This window comes from Episyrphus balteatus, chromosome 3 (genome assembly GCF_945859705.1).
Source record: "Episyrphus balteatus chromosome 3, idEpiBalt1.1, whole genome shotgun sequence".
Taxonomy (NCBI): domain Eukaryota; kingdom Metazoa; phylum Arthropoda; class Insecta; order Diptera; family Syrphidae; genus Episyrphus; species Episyrphus balteatus.
In genome coordinates, this window is record NC_079136.1 from 69243267 (window position 1) to 69266088 (window position 22822).

The 22822-nt window shown below is 32.1% G+C and overlaps 1 protein-coding gene across 2 annotated transcripts in view; it reads left to right on the forward strand.

Annotated features, from left to right (window-relative positions):
• The first annotated feature begins 1736 nt into the window (after nt 1–1736).
• LOC129916778 (protein single-minded) overlaps nt 1737–22822 on the forward strand; it is a 38927-nt gene continuing 17841 nt past the window's right edge. The window contains exon 1 of one of the 2 annotated variants that reach the window (XM_055996911.1): nt 1737–2738. Coding sequence is in view for 1 of the 2 variants with exons in the window: in XM_055996910.1 (XP_055852885.1) it covers nt 17565–17577 (13 nt within the window). In the remaining variant the exon portion in view is untranslated. Of the gene's footprint in view, nt 2739–17410; nt 17578–22822 lie in introns of those variants that run through there. The other variant, XM_055996910.1, reaches the window with a different exon arrangement.

Below are 22822 nucleotides of genomic sequence, written 5' to 3' on the forward strand. Positions count from 1 at the left end.
GAATCATTATGGAAAAACATCGAGATTCCTTGGAGGATTTGCATGTGGTATTGGTTGATTTTGAAAAAGCATTCGATCGACAACCACGAGATCTGATATGGGTGGCCCTCAGACAACGAGGAGTTCCGGAAACCTATGTGCGCATAATTATGGACATGTATGATGGAGCAGTAACTAAAGTAAGATGTGCAGCTGGAGTCACCGAAGAATTCGAAATCACAGTAGGTGTACACCAGGGAAGCGTCTTGAGTCCTCTGCTCTTTATTACCGTTCTTGATTACCTGCTTGAAGGCAAAGTGACGGACCCAAAAGTGCATCAGTTATTCTTTGCTGACGATGGAGCCATCATAAGTGAAGACCCGATATCCCTGCAACGAGCACTTGATGTATGGGTGGATGTTCTAGAAGGTAGTGGGTACCGCATAAGCGCGAAAAAGACAGAATACCTATGCTGCCCATTTTCTGATCCACACAGGCCTATTCCTGACATTTATTTGAATGGTGTAGTGCTTCCCAAGTGTGAAAAGTTTAAATATCTGGGGTCTATGATAAATAACGAAGGTACTTGTGATGACGATATCAATCATCGCGTAAGCGTAGGGTGGATGAAGTGGCGGGAAAATTCTGCCATCTTCTGTGATCGAAAAATGCCCCCTAAGCTGAAAGGAAGACTCTACACCGCAGTTGTGCGTCCAGCACTCACATACGGTTCACAATGTTGGACAATGTACAAAAAGTATGAGAGTAAGTTAACGGCAGCTGAGATGAAGATGCTTCGTATGACAGCAGGAGTAACAAAGCTTAATAGAATTAGAAGTACGAAGATCCGAGGAAGCCTTCATGTTAAAAACACCATCTCCCAAAAAATTGAACACGACCGACTCAGTTGGTATTGCCATGTTCAAAGGAGAGATCCTGAGAACCCCGTCAAAAAAGCAATATCATACAACGTTCCAACACGAAATAGAAAGAAAGGTAGGCCTAAAAACTCCTGGTACAAGCAAATGCAAAACCACCAGCATTCAGTTGGCCTTAGAAATGGCCAATACAAAACCGGGAGGCTTGCCGCCGATTTCTGAGGTCAACCCGGCGAACCCCACAGGCGGATCACTAGTGTGAAGCAGTTACGTGGGATAGTTATGATCCCCTCGACATCGAGATCATAACAGCGCCGAGAAAAAGGAAGAAGAAGATAAATTCTAGGTATACAATTACATAAGTATAGATTTTGAAAAAAAAAATGTTAATTTGTTATATAAGTTTCCCACCCGTGATGATGACGATAGAATGCCTCATAAATAAAGTTTTTCTAGAAGAGTTAAACATAAACGACTCGGTAAATTTAAAATCGCCTTATTGATTTTTTTCTTTTATTTAATTGAAACACTGGTAAATCAAAACTCTCGAAAATTGCATCCTCACTTCCAATTATTTTTTCAATAAAAACATAAAATTCTTAATACTAAAAAAACAACTGTAAATCCATTTTATCATTCCACCATTTTTACCGGTCATATTTTAAAATAGTTAAAAAAGACAACATAAACAAAGAAAATATGAACAACAACAACAAAAAAATTATATACAATAACACATCCAGCACATAACGATCCTCTTTACCCTGCTCATCTCATCATCTTTTATAATCGCAACAATTAATGCATGCGCACTCCTCTTGTGTCTTTTCTTCCTCAATTTGTATGGGCAGTCTCCTGCTTAATAAAATTGTCGGCAAAACCAGTCAACGATTTGCCATGAGCTAGAGAATATCATTTTCCATCTCTCTAGAAATTCTTCAACACACAATTTTTCTCAGTCAAGTCAGTTGAAAAAAAAGGTCTAACAAAAAAATTTAAAAGACAGACAGGAGTCATCCTGGGTTTATGTACCAACTTAAGTGTTGTATACCTTTGTCAAACAAAAAGGCACAAAAAAAAATCAACCATCAATACAAAAAAAAAAAAAAAACGCGTAGTAACTAATATACAAGAAGCCATCTAGCGGAGACAAAAAAAAGTTATTCCAAACCTACCCTGTTTTTCTATAAAGCAGATAATACCTATACGTCCGATTTGTACGACGCGATGACGACGTCGACGTAACACAAAAGAAAAACAAAGACGCGTTGTACATAAAACAGTCGGAAATATATTGACGGTGAATCAGAGGGTTTCCTCTCTCGGCCGCTTTGGGTTGGCTGTCGAAGTGTCGATGTCGGGGACCTTATGTACACAATTTTATGCCGCGGAGGCTGTTCCCTGCTTTTCACCCCTGTTTATAGATTTGGGGACAGCATCAGCACACACGACAACACAACACACAACCAAGGCAAGGCAAAGGAAACAACGACGCATCATACTTTCATATCCCGCGAAGCATTGATGTCGTGAACGCTCTGCTATCGTCGTTGTTGCTGAAATTTTTCTATAGGTACCGTTAACGAATCGATAGAAATAATACTTGTTATATCCTTTCTAATCCCTAATGGCCGACGGTGGTTAATTTTCGATATTTTTTTAAATTTGTTTTATAAAGTTCACAGTGTGTTTATGCATATGCGAAATATTTGTTGATTAACAGTTATTTGCAAACACAAAAGTGCTAAGTGATAAATAAACACTTTTCGTAATGAGAGTAAAGTGATTTAATTTTGTATCGAAAAAATCCAATTGAAATTTCCAATTAGTGCGCTCGACGAAGAAGAATTCAAATAAGGATATAAGTTCTAACTAAAAAAGGTGAGAAAAATTAAAAAAAAAAATAAGTACGAAATGACCCATGTCATCTTCCTTTTATCGTACTTATCAATCTTTTATAGACAAAGTCCGATATAAGACTTCTCGCGGTGTCCTTATAGGAGTTAATACTAAATATTATCGAACCCCTGCGGCATATTCGCGTTCTTCGTATTTCTTTTTTGAAAAATCGAAATAATGCGGGTTACACACACCATCTCGCACAGGATGCATGTGAACTTTTTCATTTTCTTATCGCATCTTACAGCTCGGTATAAGAAAATCATAATCTGATGTGTTACTTTTATATATGTAAGTAAATGTGTCTTTTTGTGTGTCCGCGAGTTTTTGTTATAATCGATCAGATTCGATTGAAATGGACGTGATGACAACAAAGGATCTTTGACAGGATATTATAAAGTTGATAACAATGATTTTTGTTTCTAGTGTGAATGAAAGGCTTTGTATGGGTATAAGGATGCGTGTAGAATAGAATTGTGGGTCATGTTTTTACGAAAGGATGTGTGTTTATGAATAACTTTAGAAATTTTGGTGCGTGTGATAATGCAGTAAATGATTGTTATAACAATCGATAAAGGTGTGATGCATCTGCTTTGAGCTTGCGCTGATTTGAATTTGAAAAATAAACGTCTAGGTAAACCTTGTTTTGCCGTCGTCAATGCAAAATAAAATAAAATAAATTGTTGTTCAGGGATATCTTGGACCGTTAATACAGACTACGATCTACCTTTAACTCTCTTCGTAATCGTTTTTCAATTAAGTACGTTTTTCTAGAATCGGTTTTTTTTGGAATGATTTATCTATGTTTATTTTACAACTGCTTCCGACGGCAACGGTTTTATAGTTATCGGAAACTTCGGTTTATGTCGCGAGTTGCAACTATCGTTTTTTTTTTGGTTTCGTAGTTTTTGAGCGTACATTTCCCCAGCAAGGACCTATTACCGAATTTAAAAAAAAAATATGTCATGCCAAAGTTTTGTACAAGTTTTGTACAGTTTTGTAAAACCAAAGCCGAGTTTTGTACAAACTTACAACGAAGTTATAGCTTAGTGAACGTACCGGGCTGGGAAAACCGAAAACGTTTCCCAAGCCCAGACATTTCTCAAAATTAAAAAATTTGTCCACTTTTAGGTACAAACCTGGTATATAGCCTTTAGTTTCAAATATTTTATTCACCAATTTTAGCGAATAAGCTGTGGTTTAACTTTGGGAATTTGTATTTTGATGATGCAAGGACAAAAATATTGTTCGTCTTTTCGATTTTATTGGTACCTTTTTTTGGAGATCTGTAGTACAGTCAAATGAGCGTTATGTCGTCTAAAATTGCTTGAAAAGCATGTATACACGCGGATAAGAGAAACCAACGTTTCCCGTGAAATTTTCGGCTAAAACTTAAGTAAAGAAAGAGCTCTTTATTAAATTGCATTTCATCTAAAGATTATCGGTCTGAGTCATTCAAATCACTTATCTCTGTGTTCTAACACATGTAAGGTAAAAAAAATCATAAAAAAGTTCGCTACACTTGAATGATTTAGACTTTAATTTTAAAATATAGGGTAGAGTTGCTGGCCCCTTAAGGATTTTGTCTCATAAAATAAAGCACAAAAACGTCAAATATCAACATTTTCGAATAATTCTTGAAGTAAAATGTAGATTATTTATTTCTTTTTCTGTACAATTAAAAAGTTAGTAATTGTTCGCAAAAATAATTTATTTAAGTTTTTGTTAGAAAAAGTCCGATTTTCCTAAATCCGGTCTTTGTTTCCTATTTTCGGCCACTGACTTTATTCTAGGTAAATACAAAAATAAATTGAATATTTTTTATTTAAATTTTTATTTTTTAAGAATTATGAAACAATTTTGAATATTAGTAAGTAATATTATCAAATGATTCAAAAATTTACTTATTTTTTCAATTTTTTAAGCTTTTTATCAATAAAAGGGGGCCGAATATAGAAAACCCTTGAATTTCAAACCTTTTTTTGTGTTCTAATCTCCGGCCCCCTAAAAATTAACTAAATTTAAATCTTTTTCCTATTTAAAAACTATTTTAATTGAAGAATAATATTATATTTAAAGAGAAAAACAACATTTCAAAGCATTAACTCGGAAATTGTTAAATGCAAAATAGAGTTTCGAGCCTTACTTCCTCATGTAATGCCCCAACAAAAAAATGGTGGCACTGTTTTTTTTTTTTTTTTTTCATCAATTGAATCAATAAATTGTTGCACAATTTTTTTATGATTTTTCACCACATGGGTTAGTGGGTAAGAACTGTACTTTTGTACTTTGCGACTTAAAACTCCACACATAAAATTTTTGCTATACGTACATATACACCTAATTAATTTTGACAGTGAGGAACATAGGCGGTCACTGTGGTGTATGCGTAACTTTTTTTTTGAAAAACTTTAATGCAATTGTTATATTCTTGACAAGCTGACCATTCTTGGACGCGGCGTGACATGAAAACGCTCTCTATGTTGACAAGACTTGTATAGAGCATGATAAAATACTTTCGCTTCTCGCTTGCACTCAAAAGATTTATTCTTAAATAGCAATATTACTCCAGTCAAAGCGTCGGAAAAAAGGGCCTCACCTTGCGCAGAGAGGCACTGTCAGTTTTTATTTCATGGATCGATAGGGGTATATTTAAAAGGCTTAAACCCAATTTCTCACCACCTGATCATTCTTTTTAGCGGAGTTATTCACAAAAATGCATTTTTTGGGATATTTAACTTCTAAGCTAATATCTTTGCTCCAGATTGTCGTAGACCAAAAAATAAACATATTTTCTCTTCCTTATAATATTTTCTATTGTTGTATGTAATTTCATTGTATTTGAGTGAGTAAATATAAAATGGCAGCCATTTAAAGTCAAATTCTTGTTGTTAAAAAACACATTTTTGTCATTATTTCGAAAAAAGCTTATATCATGATTGACATTTTTCTAACCTATTTTGTAGCCCTGTTCATTTCCTGCATTTTAAAGAAAAAATGAGCTCTTTATCACCAAAGATGGCCGAGCTATTGATAAATGAACGCATGCAAAACCGGTGCGAAAACACCCAAAAATATCGTTTTTTGGGAATAACTCGACTTCAGAATGTCCTACGGCAAAAAATAAAGCAATGAATTGTTCGTTACAACATTTTCTATCAATTTAGTGCACAATCTTTCTGTTGAAACAAATAAAAAAATAAGTAATATTAAGTCAAAGTCGTTTTTTTGTTTAGCAAACTCTTGCCTTATTATTTTGCAAACGGTGCGAGTATTGGCTAAGAAAATAAAATATTATTGTAGTCCTTTAAATTATCTACAATTTAAAAAAAAAATTAGCTCTCTACGACCCACACGAGCCGAGAAATTAATTTTTTAAAAAAGGTCCAAATGACCAACGAAAAAACATAAGACAAATTCTCTTATAACAAGAAACAATGAAAACAACCCCTCTCACTGAGAACTAGTATTCGAATGATAAACAAGGGACATTTTTTTGAATTTTCTTACGGATTAATGCTTTCTTAAAATTATAATAACTCGGCTCCCGTGGGTCGTAGAAAGCTAAATTTTTTTTTAATTGTAGATAATTTAAAGGACTACAATAATATTTTATTTTCTTAGCCAATACTCGCACCGTTTGCAAAATAATAAGGCAAGAGTTTGCTAAACAAAAAAACGACTTTGACTTAATATTACTTATTTTTTTATTTGTTTCAACAGAAAGATTGTGCACTAAATTGATAGAAAATGTTGTAACGAACAATTCATTGCTTTATTTTTTGCCGTAGGACATTCTGAAGTCGAGTTATTCCCAAAAAACGATATTTTTGGGTGTTTTCGCACCGGTTTTGCATGCGTTCATTTATCAATAGCTCAGCCATCTTTGGTGATAAAGAGCTCATTTTTTCTTTAAAATGCAGGAAATGCCGTAGGACATTCTGAAGTCGAGTTATTCCCAAAAAACGATATTTTTGGGTGTTTTCGCACCGGTTTTGCATGCGTTCATTTATCAATAGCTCGGCCATCTTTGGTGATAAAGAGCTCATTTTTTCTTTAAAATGCAGGAAATGAACAGGGCTACAAAATAGGTTAGAAAAATGTCAATCATGATATAAGCTTTTTTCGAAATAATGACAAAAATGTGTTTTTTAACAACAAGAATTTGACTTTAAATGGCTGCCATTTTATATTTACTCACTCAAATACAATGAAATTACATACAACAATAGAAAATATTATAAGGAAGAGAAAATATGTTTATTTTTTGGTCTACGACAATCTGGAGCAAAGATATTAGCTTAGAAGTTAAATATCCCAAAAAATGCATTTTTGTGAATAACTCCGCTAAAAAGAATGATCAGGTGGTGAGAAATTGGGTTTAAGCCTTTTAAATATACCCCCATCGATCCATGAAATAAAAACAGACAGTGCCTCTCATCGCAAGGTCAAATGACGCTTTGACTGGAGTATATGTAATTTCAATTCAAATACTTTTCTTTTAAAGTACCTCGAACAGCTTTCGTTATGAGAAATCCTTAAGTACCTACTCGCCACAAACATCCAAAAAATCTAAAATCATAATTTTTACTATCTATGTCAAATCATAACGTGCGGTAACCCTGTATTACAAGAGCTCCAAAAGCAAAGTAACGTTTCGTGGCTCAAATGTCAAATGTACCGCGTAATTAAAGAATTTTCAACAACAAAAGACTCACGCAACAATTGTTGACATTTTTATTATTTTTGAATTTAAATGCAAATAACTTTGCTGGTGCGTTTATCATGAAAACACACACACACAAGTATGTAGTTATTTGTGAATAATTTCTTGAATGGCCAAAAAACTATGCGCATGTCAAAGCGTTTATGATTTTTAACAATACTCGTATATTTTTATGATCACAACTGAAAATGGAAAGGAGATTCGAAAACGATAAATTTGAAGCCCTTTAATGCGGTGTCACATAGCTTCGAATTTCATTCATTGTATGCTGCACCAGCCTTTCAGTCCGTCGTCATCACTGAGTCGTAGTCATCAACGTTGTCGCGCCTACAATTCGTTACGAAGTTTTTATGTTCATATTTTTTTTTGTACATTCTGTTGAGGAGCTCTTGTCCATTTGTTTGTTTTTTCGTGTGAAAAGATTGCCAGTTTGAAAAGATACAATGCCGACGTTTTCTTTTTTTTTTTTTTATTGTATTATACTTTACCCAACCATCATGCGTTAATATGATACATATTGTAATGGTTTTTAAACTAAATTATAATATCAAACAAGAGTATCGTGAAGCTTACTCCGTCATATACATAGGTACCTAGATTCAGGGGCGGATCCAGGATTTTTTTCTGGGGGGGGGGGGCACAAGGGCCGGATTGGCAAAAAAAACAGCAATAACAGTTAGAAATAAAGTGAAGTGCCATACGACTGACTAACAAGCAGAAAATTTTAACGACCCACAGTGGTCTTAAACCTGGCCAAAAATATTAGGCACATTTCCCACATCAAATAGGTACCAAATGACCAAAAAGTTATTCGGAAGGCAAAATTTTCATTTTCTTGTTACAGTAAAAGCCACTTAAGTGCTAACCCTCTTACTCCTGGATTAGCCGGAAGAAAAAAAATATAAAAAATCAGAAAATGAACGTACAATTCTGTGCTATATTAAAGTTAGTAATCTATTCTTTATTTCATTTTTTGACTTAAGTTGTTTCACCAAATAGTTTTTGAGAAATTAAGTTTTAAAGATGAAATTTTGAAAAAAAAAATGTTTACGTTTTTTAATTGATTTTGTATAAAATTTTGCAATATTATGGACATAATTATACCATTAGTTAATGACCTAGTAGTTTTTAGTCAAATACTAAAGACTTCATTCTAATAAATATTAAAGTTCCTAAGAATAACAAAAAAAACTGAATCATACTTTTTTTGCCGGGAAACCCAGTTTTGTTTTTTTTTTATTTGCATTAACCTTTTGTAACCCAAGGTCGTAAATTTAAAAATTAATAAGTCAATCGATTGGCCTTAATCTTTAATAAAACACGTATTTTTTTAAAATTCAATAAAGTCATTATTTACTTAGTTATTTCGATATTTTTTGAGTAAAAAAAGTTTAATTTATTTTTATATAAAAATGCAAAAATTCAAGCAAAAAACTATCTAATATTAATTTTTAGGCACTTTTCTAAAATCCAAAAATAAAACCCCGTGGGGTTTACTAACAAAAACTATTTTTTTTTCTGAATTTCGTAGTTTTTACACAAATTTGCTTATTTTCAAAAAAAGCCCAACTTTCAACATTAACTGTCAATTAAAAACTATTGGTGCTATTTATTAGAAATTTGAAGTATTATTTCGATAAAGCAATACTTAAAGATTATAATATTAGAAGCTTCAAAAGAAAAAAAAAAAATTGTTTGTAGAGCTTTTATGCAATCTTTTTCGGTTTGTTACAGAAATGTCACATGGAGCTACAAGGGGTTAAATTGTTTTATATCTCAAGAATATTGTGTTCAAATTGTAGGTCTCTTGGAGCCAAACTGACCAAGTTATGAGTATTTTAATACTTCCCTTAGGAACGTTTTAGTCTTTTAGTCCAGAGTTCAAAACTTTAAATTGTTATCCCCACAACTAATGTTTTCAACGCCGGTACTCCTCATAACTTCAAAACTACTGCACCGATTCTTTTGAAATTTGGAACACTATTTTTTTTTACATATTTTTAAAGGTATCCCTGGAGAAATTTTCTAAATAAAATAATATTTATAAAAATCTATAAGTAAGGGTCGCTTTTGAGGAGTTTTTTTTTCAAGGGGTCTTTATTTTCGGGGTGGAAACTTGGGCAAACTTCTGAAATGCAAGTTTGTTCTACATATCCAGCAGTTCTATAATATATAGTTTATGCAATTTTGTGACGTGTTCCGCTATTTTAAAAACACTAATGTTAAAAAAAAAACAACGAAAAAAGTGCAAATTTTTTAACCCCTCTGTATGAAAAAATAGAGTTGCATATACAATTATTTTAATTATATCATTCAATCTCATTCGATGTCCATATCAAAATTTTTCACCAAAATCACTTTGAAAATTCACTTTTTTTTTAAATCGAAAAAAAAATTCGTGTGTACCCAACAAATAGCCGTTTATTTATTTGTGAGGTGGAGCTTTTCATGGGAAAGGGATGCAACAATCAACAAAATTCGCATTTTCAGCCAGAAATAGACAAGAGTTTCACTCAAGTTCTTTCTGTTATTATTCATATATTTTTAAAACTCTTATAGTTTGATTTCCTTTAAGTATGAACTTTAAGTTCTGGGGGGGGGGGCACGTGCCCCCGTGCCCCCCCCTGGATCCGCCTATGCCTAGATTTATTTTGTCATAAAAATATAATTAAATGTATGTAGAAGTTATAAAATACTAGCTGACCCGGCGGACTTCGTTCCGCCATTTCTTGTATTTATTTCTATTTTCGACTTTGTAATTTGTCATAATTCCCAATACAAAAAGGAAATCAAAACTTGAAAAGTTCGTCCAATTAATTTAAAAATATTCACTTTTAAAATTTAAAAAAAAGTGGCCTATGTTAAAAACGTTTTTTAAGTTTTTTAATTTACCATTGTGAAGCTTGTAGTGAATGTAGCGTTATGTGTGATATATCAAATGAAAAGTAACATTATCAGGATGCTCAATAAAGATAAATCAAATTTTTGTAAGCTCCAGATCAAAAGATGTAACGTGTTGAAAAATAGAGTTTTATTTTACCGATATTTCAAATTTGTCATTACAAAATTAATTGAAACTTTGTACAAATATAGTCTTGCCTATTATCTATCTACACTGTAAATTTCATTCATTTATCTATTGAAGAAAAAAAGATAAAAATAAAAAACTGTTAAAAACGGCCAAAAAACTTGGGACAAAAAAAAATTGTTTTTCCCGTTATTCGGTCAAAAATCGATTTAAAAATTCAAAAGTTTGTACATGCATGCGCATGATTAAAACCTATATTTCCTATAAATTTGAGATTTTTTGCAGACTTTTAAAAATTCCAAAAAAATAAAAGACTACTCAAAAATGTCCCTAAAAATTAATTTGTTTTTCAAAAATTTTTATTTCAAAATACAGGGCCTATGAAAAAAATCCGTTTTAGACCCCTAATTTCTTTTTTAAAAATCTTTCTCATGGTGTAACTCAAATTTCTGTGCAAAATTTTGCGTACCTCTAATTAGTCTTTTGTCGAAGGTCTATGACTGCAAAAAAACACTCACAACTTGGTTTTGAAATTTTTTTGAATTTTTTCAATACCTTTTTTAACTATTGAATAAATTTGTCTATCATTAAAAAAAAAATTCAACTCCTTACGACTTAATTTTGTATAGGTAGGTATAAAAATATTCTAAAATTTTTCAAAAAAAAAGTTGGTATGCCATTTTTAAGAAAATATTATTCAACACTAAAAAACGAAATTTCGATAAAATTCATCAAATTCAAAGAAAAAATTGTTTTTTTTTGAAAAAAATTTAAATTTGTCCTCTAGGCCTCTAGGGAATCACCCAAAAATGTTAAACACTTGAAAAGGAACGCAGAAGTTTTGAATTAAAAAGTTATAAGAGCAGTTAACTCAAAAGTGGAGCTTCAAAAACTCTTAAGGAAACTCTCAACTTTGTTGTTTTTTTAATTTTGAAAAGAGTTAGGTATGTATATCACTGACTGATGCTATAATTGTTAGGTACAATATTTGAAGCATAATACCTAGATAACATTCTTAACATTATGAATGATGCCCTCTTTCTTAAAGAAATGCAACGGATGTGCAAAGTGATGCATGTGTGAATACGGACGTCTCTTTATGTTTTTTTTTTTTTTTTTTTAATTTTCCTTCTGAAATCTTGCGTCACAATTTCACGCTCAATGAAATTTGTAATTGATCTAATAAGGGCTTCCGTAATGTGAGAACACCAGTGGAACCTTATATGAAATGATGCGAGAAGGAAAAAAATTGATTTGTATATGAACCTACACGCAGAGTAACGCGTGCATTGATTTTGATATCTCGCTGCGCAACCACCACCGTCGATGGCGACGACACGGTATTGAAAGTACCTATAACTATTATCAAGCTGTGATAATATAAGGATAAGGATGCATTCGGAAGGAAGTCTTTTTCATGGTAGGATTTGTGTATTATTTATGGGTGGATCAAGTATGTTCTCATAAAAACAATACACGCGTGATAATGATGTTACTATAGGAGTGTTGTTTTAAAATTCAAAATACACTTTTGTTTTAAAGACGGTATTATGAAGAGAAGGAAGTTTGATAGTCAACAAACGTGACATTGTTATAATGTTTTTGAACTAAATTTCTTAAGTGGCTGGTTCTAGTGTATAGTATATTGTTAAGTGCTTAACGCCACATTAAGTGAAGCATTTATTATTTAGTAAACTTTTAATGGGACAATATGTATTTATATTCCAGAAATTTGTAATGATTTACCGGTAGGAAATAAGATGGGTGATTGTTTTTTTGAAATGTTTCCCTGCCGCGATTTTACAATAATTACAAGGACTGAATTATATTATATAACACTGGTCAACAAGGTTTTTGTTACAGAAACCAAAATATACTTTTCTATAGGTTTTTTGTGTGTTGAGCTCGAGTTCGAAGTCAGAAAAATTCTATCACATCACGTTTTTGAGATATTCCCGTTAGAATATTGAAAATGCCGCTTTTTACCAGTTTTCGATGTTATTACTTAGCGTTTGGTTATTTGTTTAAATTAAATTTGTAATGGTTTTTAAAAGAATTAAGTTTTGTCTTTCTAAATCCGTTTCAATCTTTTTAATATATCTTTTCTTCTTAGAGAAATCTTAAGTTTAATTCATCGTGTTTGGTACATCTCATGTTCATTTGCTTTTTAATAGCAAATCTCGAAAGGTTCTTTACCAATCGCTTTGAAATTTTGACGGTTCTTTTAGAAACCGTTACAAATTTAATTTAATTAAATAACCAAACGCTAAGTAATAACCTCGAAAACTGGTAAAAAGAGGCATTTTCAAATTTCTAACGGGAATATCTCAAAAACGTGATGTGATAGAATTTCGGATTTGAGTTCAGCACACAAAAAACCTATAGAAAAGTATATTTTGGTTTCTGTAACAAAAAAAGAGTTCAATTTGTTGACCAGTGTAATTTAATACCTAAATCTATTAAGAAACTTTTTTTCTCTTTGAGAAGTAAGCTGGAATGAGCTGCGTTCGCTGAAGAGAACGCAGAAAAAAAATTCGGGGGGGTCAATACTATCGGGTTTGGGCACGAAAACTCAACCGAGTGATGCGTCGCGTCGCGTGTACATAAGTTCCAAATGGCCCAGCATTATTCTTAACCGCTTTATTGACAAGGGGCCTATTTCTCATCAATCAGCTACATTTGATCGGCGATAGGGCTGTAAAAGTAACGACAAAATGAGTACCCGCATGTATACGTTACTTTTGGTTCTAGTACCCGCATCAACGATATCGTTACTCGTTACTTTCGTTACTTTAGGTATATTTCGTATGTTTCGCATGTTTCGCATGTTTCGCATGTTTCGTATGTTTCGTATGCTTCGTATGTTTCGTATATTTCGTATAGTTCGTATATTTCCTACATTTGGTATTTTTGTTATGTCTCACGATTTACGTTAAGAACTTATTATTTTGGTTGTTTTTTTTTTTTTTAATATATATTAAAAGTAAAAACGACATTAAAAATTTAATAATGCAAGATTTTGAATGACAAGAAATCTTTTTTAAAACGGTATACAAATATTCTCTAGCTCAACTAGCTTAGCAAAGAGTAAAGTTTTCAAGAATCTGCTTTCAATATCAGATTTTCGATGTACCTACAAGTAATTTTTTTTTTAAGATATGAATGTGCCGATGCTGAATATAGTTTTTACCAGAAATAGTTAAATAGAATCATAACTGACATAATTAAGAAACCAAACAATTCAAGATTCAAATAAGAATACAGGAAGATAATTCTGGAAGTGAAATTAAAAATGGCGATCGTAAATAAAAATCAAAAGTCCAAATTGAAACACAAAAATCGAAGTAATTTTTCTCTACTTCTTTAGTTTTACATACAAACCTACATATATAGATAGGTATCTAGAAAAAAAGGTGGAATTGGAACAACTTTTTGCAGTCAATGTTTGATCTTGATCTGTCGTTCCATTTACTGGTTTTGGTGTGAAAATGAAACTAATTGCTTTACCTTAGGCTTAGGTTACATTTTTATTTTTTTACACCAACAAAAACTCGCTTGGTCTCCAACAAGACATCAATAAATCGGAGAAAAAAATCATTATGGAGTTTTAAAGAAAGTGAAATTGATAATAATACATAAATGAATGTAGATATTTACATATTTAAGTTGGTATGTACATATACCTATGTACTTACTAAAAAAATTTAAGTTTCACACTATAAATTGTCCGCGGAAATTTAATCCTGTAGAACGAAAGTATTCGATTTTTTTTTTTTTTTGTTTTTATTGTAAGACAGCAGCGTATTTAATTTGGGGAAAAATTAACAAGTTCATTCAAACTTATTAATTTGTTATGTAGGAAAAAAATAACTTAAAAAACTATATTAGACTAATTTATAAAAAATCAAGTGGAACTTGAGAATACGTTTAAAAACAAAAAGATAACTAGAAAAAAGATAAAATCGATTGAAGAAATACTTTTTTTAATTTACTCAAAATCGGGTTTTATATAATATTTGTACCTACATAAATATATGTTTGTATAAAATATTCATGTTGTTTTGTGCTAATTTTTAAATCATGGAAATTCATTTAAAATTACATTATTATTTTCCAGTTGTTTTACTTTTTGTTCTTGTCGATTCACTTATTCATTTATATTCTTTAAAACTACGAGTCAATTTATGCTTAAATGAGCAGTTACAACAAAATTTCTTAATTTATGTCCATTGTTCAACTATTAAACTCACGCTTTCACATATCTCACCCCACAGAAAAAAACAGAATAGGTACCTACTTATTTACCCCTTTTCATATACATACACAAAAATAGAGCAAAAATGAAACTATTTCATTTTACATTTCTTCGAGCAAAAGTAGTTGAATAATACCTACATTACTGATGAAGTAATGATACCGATATCGAACCGATACGAGATGCGATAGATGCTGTTCAATTCAGAATGTTTTACCGAGGGGAACCGCAAACGAATACGTAAAAAGCGTACTCAGTTTTAGGGAAAATTGCGGAACGCAAATTATCCTCATTCCCGAACACACCCATGTTTCGTTTCCTCCCGGTCCAAACTTAAAAATTGTCATTGCAGCCAACCTAAAATAAAAAACCATTCAATCATTTCATTCAGTCACATTCATTCCATATTCTCATTCAAAGTTGTCGTCACTCATGTCAGACACCACCTCACCACACACAAGCAAGAAAGTAGTACCTACTTGAAATCAAAAGAAAAAAAACAAAAACTTAAAACCACGAATAAAACCAAAATTGTTATTATTTGTTTGAATCAAACTAAAGAATAAAATAAATTAAACAAATCAAACAAAGGAAAAGAAAAATTCTTTTTATTAATTACAAAAGGAAAAAAGGAGAAAACAGAATACAAGTACGGCTACGCCCCAACAGATGCAGTGTACCATTTTGTTTTTGTTTCACATTTCGTATACCTATCCAAATTGGTATTCTAATTGGAATGTATCTACACTACACTCAAACACACTTTCACATATCTCACTCCCACATGTCCATAAAAAACAGGTACGAAAGAGAAAGAAACAGAATTCTTATTTACCCCTTTTGATATACATACACAAAAACAGAACAACAAAATCGTAAAATACATAAATGATGATACCGAACCGATACGAGATGCGAAATAATGCGCACACGACAAATAGAGTGTACCATTTTGTTTTCGTTTCGCATTTCGTCCAAATTGGTATTGGAATTGGAGTATCGTCGTTACTTGTATGTTCCGTATTTTTCGTATGTTTCGCACGTTTCGCACGTTTCGTATGTTTCGCATGTTTCGTTACTTGTTCAGTACTAGTAACGAAACATACGAGTAACGAAATTATTTGGGCAGTAACGTTTCGTTACTCGTTACTGAAGTGAATACCCGCATTTAAGTAACGAATACATACGGTTTCCTACAGCTCTAATCGGCGACCCCAAAAACCAGTTGTAAAGCTTCATTGAATCTTGATAAATATTGTTTGTGGTCGGAAAAATTCAGAAATATGTACTAAAATTTTATCTGTGAGGTTGGACGAGACGGACATATTGAAGTTTAAAGTCGTTGATGTAGTTGATGTTGCTTGACGAGAAATAGCAAATAGGCACCAGGTCAATCACGCTGTAAAGCCCGTATAACACGTCGTCGTATCTTCTCCTCTACTCTCCGCGTACCGACGGAGTTTGGTAGCTGTATCAATAAAGACCCAAAAAAGGATAAAGGAACATAAACAGACCCAAGAAAATATTCTTCCACCTTCATAATTATTTCGGTTTCTATTTTTTTCAGATAACTCTTGATACTACCAATTGCTAGCAATTTTCTTAGCTGCAGCAAAAATTATAACAGATCTTGCATCAGAATAATGGGTCGTATGCAATAAAAATTAGCTTAAGCTCTTATCTCACCTTTCAGTACATTTTCTTGAGATCTATCTCATGTTCTCTAGAAAATGTACTAAAAAGTGAGAAAGAGCTTAAGCTCATTCTTTTTGCATAAGAGCCAATGTCACTTGTCACATTTTAAAAACTTTTTCGTAAAAATGGTATGCAGTCGCATTCTTTTGCTTAAAAAACGCCTCCCCCTTTGATTTGTTTTTCAAGTGCAAATGGACTGCCTATTCTCTATAAAACCTGAGCCATGATTCCTTGAAAATGATACACAAAGATTGTTTTATTTTAATTGAGTCATTCTTTTAACTGATAATTTTCCAAGCTCTGATTATAAATTCTTTGTTTTAAAAATATATAAATACTACAAGTCAGCACAGCACGTGCTTTTTATTGTTAATTTTTTTTTTCAATCTCCATCTTGTCACCATCATCCCTCAACTCATCAATATAACCTCTATAGTTTTTTTTTTAAATTTTATTTTGCTTAGAGACAAAAGACCCAATTCGAGGTGATTAAAATAAACACTAACAACAACTCAAGCATTAGAGTTCAGATGAAGCGCTAAACGATACCAACGAAAAAAACATACAAACTTGGCCAGTTTTCGCAAGCTGGCACAAGTCACGGACAAGTCGTTGTTTATTTTGATTTAGTGACATTGCCCGTGATGAAGGCGACATTGACAATATCTGAACTGCAATGCACTACAATCGTATCTACTGCACAAGCACATAGGGCTTGAGTTCTGGGCTTTGGTTCTGAGTTCAGACATTAGTCTGTGATCTGGTTGCGCGCAAAATACTCGTATACTGAGTTGCTTTTTGGGTCTTTCTTTTTTTAATTTTTCGTTGCTGCAAGTTCCAAGGCTCAGAAAAGTCGGTCGTAAAATCGGTGGCCAAATGACGAGCGGTTTATGACTTGGCTTCGGAGTATTTTTGTTTGATTCGTCTCGTTCCGAGTGCATTTTTTTTTTTTTTTTTTTTTTTGAAATTTCATACTCATACAAATTCGCGGCGTGCTTGTGTAGTATCTCAAGACCTCTATTTGCTTGTGCGATAGTGGAATTTTTACTTAAGCTATGCCTGTTCGCATTCGCATTCAAGCCGGGAAGATACTGCTGAATCAATATGGATGCAAAAAGTAATGATTTGTTGTGTCTGTTCTGTTCTTCTGTTTTTGAAAGAAGTAGAAGTGTTAACGTATTGAGTTACGATATATGAGGAGTTGGCAAGGAAAACAACTATTTAATTAGTATTGGATCTGTTGTTACAAGAGAGTTGTGGACTTGCGAGTGTCATGTTTCAGAAGTGTTCTGTTTTATGCTCTTGTCCAACCTCATATCGAAGGAATGGAAGAGATTTTGTTTGTTTTTGAAATTGTTCCAATGAAATTGAGGGACATTCAAGAAATGTGTTATGTGTTGTGTATTCAGCATCATTTTTCTTTGTAGATTTTGCAAGACAAAGACATACAAGACAAGTGACTAAGTTTGCGAGCATTTTTTTATAGTTTGGATGCGAAAGAAATTGTTTCTTTTAGATTATAGAAGATTGAAGTGAAATGATTACCCACAGAAAACTTGTTAAGATGATTGATTCAGAGTTGTTTTGTGTGCAAAAAAAAAACTTTTAATAAATTATCTTGCTAGAATGTAGGGTTATTGTATCTACATCAAAATATGAGAGCCATAGGCTCAACAAGCCTTCTACAAAAATATCAACCGGTATTACTTCCTAAGTTTCCTGTTAATTAAACACCATAAAATGTCTTATTTTCTAATAATCCAGTCAAATAAGGGTTTAACCTCGGAATGAATGTTAATAGAATTTTTTTTGCTCAATATCTTCCTTTTGCCATTCTATAACATATCTCAAAAGTCTAGAAAAATCTCATGTCCGCTTGTCACGATTTCAAGGTCAAATCGCGAAATGGAGATTTTCAAAATTAGTAAAAATAGGCTATGGTATTATATACACATATTATGATACATGATTTCGAGGTATTTTTTAATGCTGATTCCAAAAAATCTAAAATCAAGACAATCTGACGTCTCTGGAGTTATACCAGTTTTTCATCTGTCAACCCATATTATTATAACAGTTGCAAACTTACTGCCGAAAAACCCTTAAAAGTTATGGTAGATGAACCAAATTTTGCATGAAGATTTAAGAATCCATCATTATTAAAAATCAAAACAATCCATTACAAAAAATATATATACCTACGAAATAATGGTATTTTTTGATGGAGGGGCAAATTTTAGGATATGCACTAAAGAAGAATCTTGTTCATCTTAGGAATAAGTGCTAATAGGCTAATTTTTTCATTTTAATCTTTGTTTGGATATTCTTTAACTACCCTCAAAAATCTAAAAAAATCTCATGTCCGCAAGTCCTAATTTTCCTGGTTTGAAGATAAGGTGCAGATTTTAAAAAATTGAAAAACAACACTTCAGATGTTTGTGTCAGATCAACATGAATAAGGTGCATTACTTTTCAGGGATGGTCAGGTTGACTTATTGTGAGTTTTTTTTTGAAAAAGTGTTAAAAAATACCCTTAAATCATGTCGCTTATGTTGGTATACATATACAAATTTAAACTTTTCTTGCTAATTTTTTTAAGTCTGCACCTAACTTAGTTTAACCTCCAAAATTAGGACTTGCGGATATGAGATTTTTTTAGATTTTTGACATAAGATATAGAATATCCAAACAAAGATAGAAACAGAGAAATTAGCCTATTAGCACTAATTGCAAGATTGTAACAGGATGTGTTTTAGTGCATATAACAAAATTTCCCCTTGTTTTCAAAAAATACCAATTTTTCATAGATATGAATATTTTTTTCATTGCATTTTTTTGATTCCTAATAATAATGGATATGAAAACCTTCATGCAAAATTTGGTTCCTCTACCATAACTTTTAAGGGTTTTTCGGTATTAAGTTTGCAACTGTTATAATAATATGGGTTGACAGATGAAAAACTGGTATAACTTTTTCCAGAGACGTCAGATTGTCTTGATTTTAGATTTTTTGGAATCAGCATTAAAAAATACCTTGAAATCATGTATCATATGTGTATATAATACCATAGCCTATTTTTGCTAATTTTGAAAATCTCCATTACGCGATTTGACCTTGAAATCGCGACAAGCGGACATTAGATTTTTCTAGACTTTTGAGATATGTTATAGAATGGCAAAAGGAAGATATTGAGCAAAAAAAATTTCTATTAACATTCATTCCGAGATTTACTCCTTTTTTCTCCTTATTTGACTGTATTATAAACTATTTTTCCAGGTGCACTGCCTCTTCCGAGGAATTGTAAAAGCCTCCAAGAGTATATTTGTCTTGAAAAAGTAGATACATCTCTGAATTCGGAATCGGCGGTAAATTGTAGGTCTCTTCAATTCTTGCAAATTAATACCCGCATACAAGAATGGTTGAGAGTTGTTAGTCACTAAAACTTGCTCCTTCTTTGGGTTACGGATGTCGTGTCACAAATTTTATTTATTAAAAAATATATAACTTATAGTTTATCTACCAACCTAACCTAAAAAAAACCGGGTGGATACTCTATTTTCTTATTTCAAAAATGCAAAACATTTTAAATTAAATGCACAACTGGGATACATTCACCTTTATTATTATACAAACCGTCTCTACATATATAATTGGTTTACCCATTAATGATTTAATGGAAGAGCCGACATCAGTGATTTAAAAAACGGAAATAGGAACCATATTTCCATTATCCGCATTTTTTGAGAAAACTAAAAACGCAGTTTTGTTAGCATTTCTTACAGCATTTAATATATGTTTGTATATTAAATTTAATCAAAATCGTTAAAACCATTTTCGACAAAATTGAAATTACTCGAAAAATTTGTATGGGAGGTAGGTACATACTTTCTAAAGAAGATATTACAAAAAAAAAGACAACCTTGGAAATTACGAAAAAATTATAATATGTAGCGGAAGTGGGTTAAATACCGCCCTTGAGTGTTTAACCGTTAAAAAACCTATTAAAAACATCTTTTAATTATAATAAAGTGTTTATTCATAAATTTTAATGTTTTTGGTAGGAAATCTCAGAAAATACTGAACAAAAGGTAATCATGCATATTACCTAAGACGCAGTGAGTGGCCCCGGAATCTACTCGATCCGCAACCGAATCAAATTTCAATCCGTGAACTCCCCGGGATGAACTGCGTTATCGATCCACGAAAACACACTAAACTTCTTACCGACATAAGTCATTTACTATTTAAGCTGCTTCAGTTTATCCCATTTGAATTGCATTGGCTAAACTCTTATTTAAGTTAAACAACAACTACCTACTATGACTATGGCCCTTTCTCATTTTATCTTAGAGCATATCCTTAAACTGTTATACAAAGCAGAACAATAAGGGTATTCACGTAACGAGATAATTTTCTACTTTGCTGTTTGTTAAACGTCAAATTGAACTTATAAAATTTGTTCAATTAAAAAAATAAAGTCAAGCTAATTTTGCAAATACTATGCAGCAATAAAAAAAATGCAATTTGCTCAAATAAAATAATATTCTCTTTTCAATATTAACATGCTTTATTTTTGGTTATCTGAATAATAAGACATAAATCGCGTTCAAAAACATATTCCAGATACGGAGATCCCAGATAGCCTATCCGATAGGATATTTGATAGGATGATTGAACAGACCCAAAGTTTATCAGATTTTTTTTTTCTACGGTTTCTGCTTCATATTTTTGTGAGATAAAATTCTATGATTTGCGGAATATTTTTCCCATACAAATTTTGACAGCTCATTTCTACCGATAGAAAATTCTACGGTTTCTATGGGTTTTCCGCGTTTACGTGAATACGTGAATAGCAACTTGTCTGTCATACAAAAATTCTTGACTCCAATTGAAAATCAAGACAAAATACAAGGTACCTATAATATTACCGCCATTTGGATGATGTCACGTGCATTATAAATCGAATGGGAACACCAACTTACTCCTTACACCCTTGTCAACATTGAATGTTTTATCTATGGAAAGCAACAAATAGATACAACACAAAACATCCTAAATTCCGTTGGTCAGATATTCAAGATTGAGGTTGATATTGATTGATATTTACACTTCAACAAGACTTAAGAGCTTTTAATATTGGGAAATCTCTTTAAATGCATTTTATTTATTTGTTTGTAGCATATTATGTTACTGATGGGAGAGAACTTATGCACAGTAACAGTACCTAATTTGTTGTGTTTGATTGATGGTATACAGCCCTATTCTGCTATCCATCGGGGGGAATAATCTGTAAAAATTCACCAATTACTATTCTGCTATTTATCGGGGCACGGAGAAAAAAGTGTTACCTTAAAATAAGATGATGCGCACATTAAATTGTATCACATTAAAATAAGGTGATATCCTGTTAAAATAAGGTGATTCCACTTAAACCCAGTTGAATTTAATGTGAACTTCATCTTATTTTAATGTGAACGTTCATCTTAAAAAAACTGACCATAAATAAAAATTTTAAAATTATAGTGACACCTTAAATTTAGTTGCAGTTTATCATACTCATTTCCAACAGTGAGATAGCACAGTGGTAGGGCACTGGCCTAGTAACCTAACAGTTGTAGGTTCGATCCCCGATGCCAGTTTTTTTTTTTAATTTGCGCATTCAAGAAATTAATGTGACTTGTAACCTTAATTTAATGTTACCTTAGTTTAAAGTGAAAGTCATCTTAGCAAAAAACCATGCAGAAATCCGCTTAAATTAAGGTGCGATCCGCTTAATTCTATGTGGTCTGTTTTCTCCATGGGGGAATCCAAAGCCACGTCGGTAATATCGGTAATGTTGTTCGGTATTACACTATTCACGTGAATGAACTCACTATATATATTTGCAATCCGCATAAAAAATGCTGCGGATAAACTCACCATCGTTTAAATTAAACAAAATGCAATTTCTCATAATTTGTACGTATTTTTAAGTATGTTATGGGTTGTTTTTATTTTTTTTTTATGCCAAAAAAAAGCAAAATAAATATTTATTTTTCTTTCAATTTACTTCGTCACCATTTTTTTTTTTTAATTAATTTGACGTTCACGAGGACGTCAAATAGAAGCATGATAATGCAATAATTCACCCGATGGATAGCAGAATGACAAGGTAGAGCGAAAGTGAATCGAATGTGTGAATCGGATCTGAGAATCACGTGAATAGCAGAATAGGGCTGATAAACATAATTCCATTCAAAAAATGTTGAATGCGTAAAGTTCACTGATAGAGTTCAGTAATTTTCGCGAATAGGACTTTTAAGCAAACATCAATATATATGTATCTCTCGCTCTCTCTTTCTCTTTGAAACGTCAAATAGAT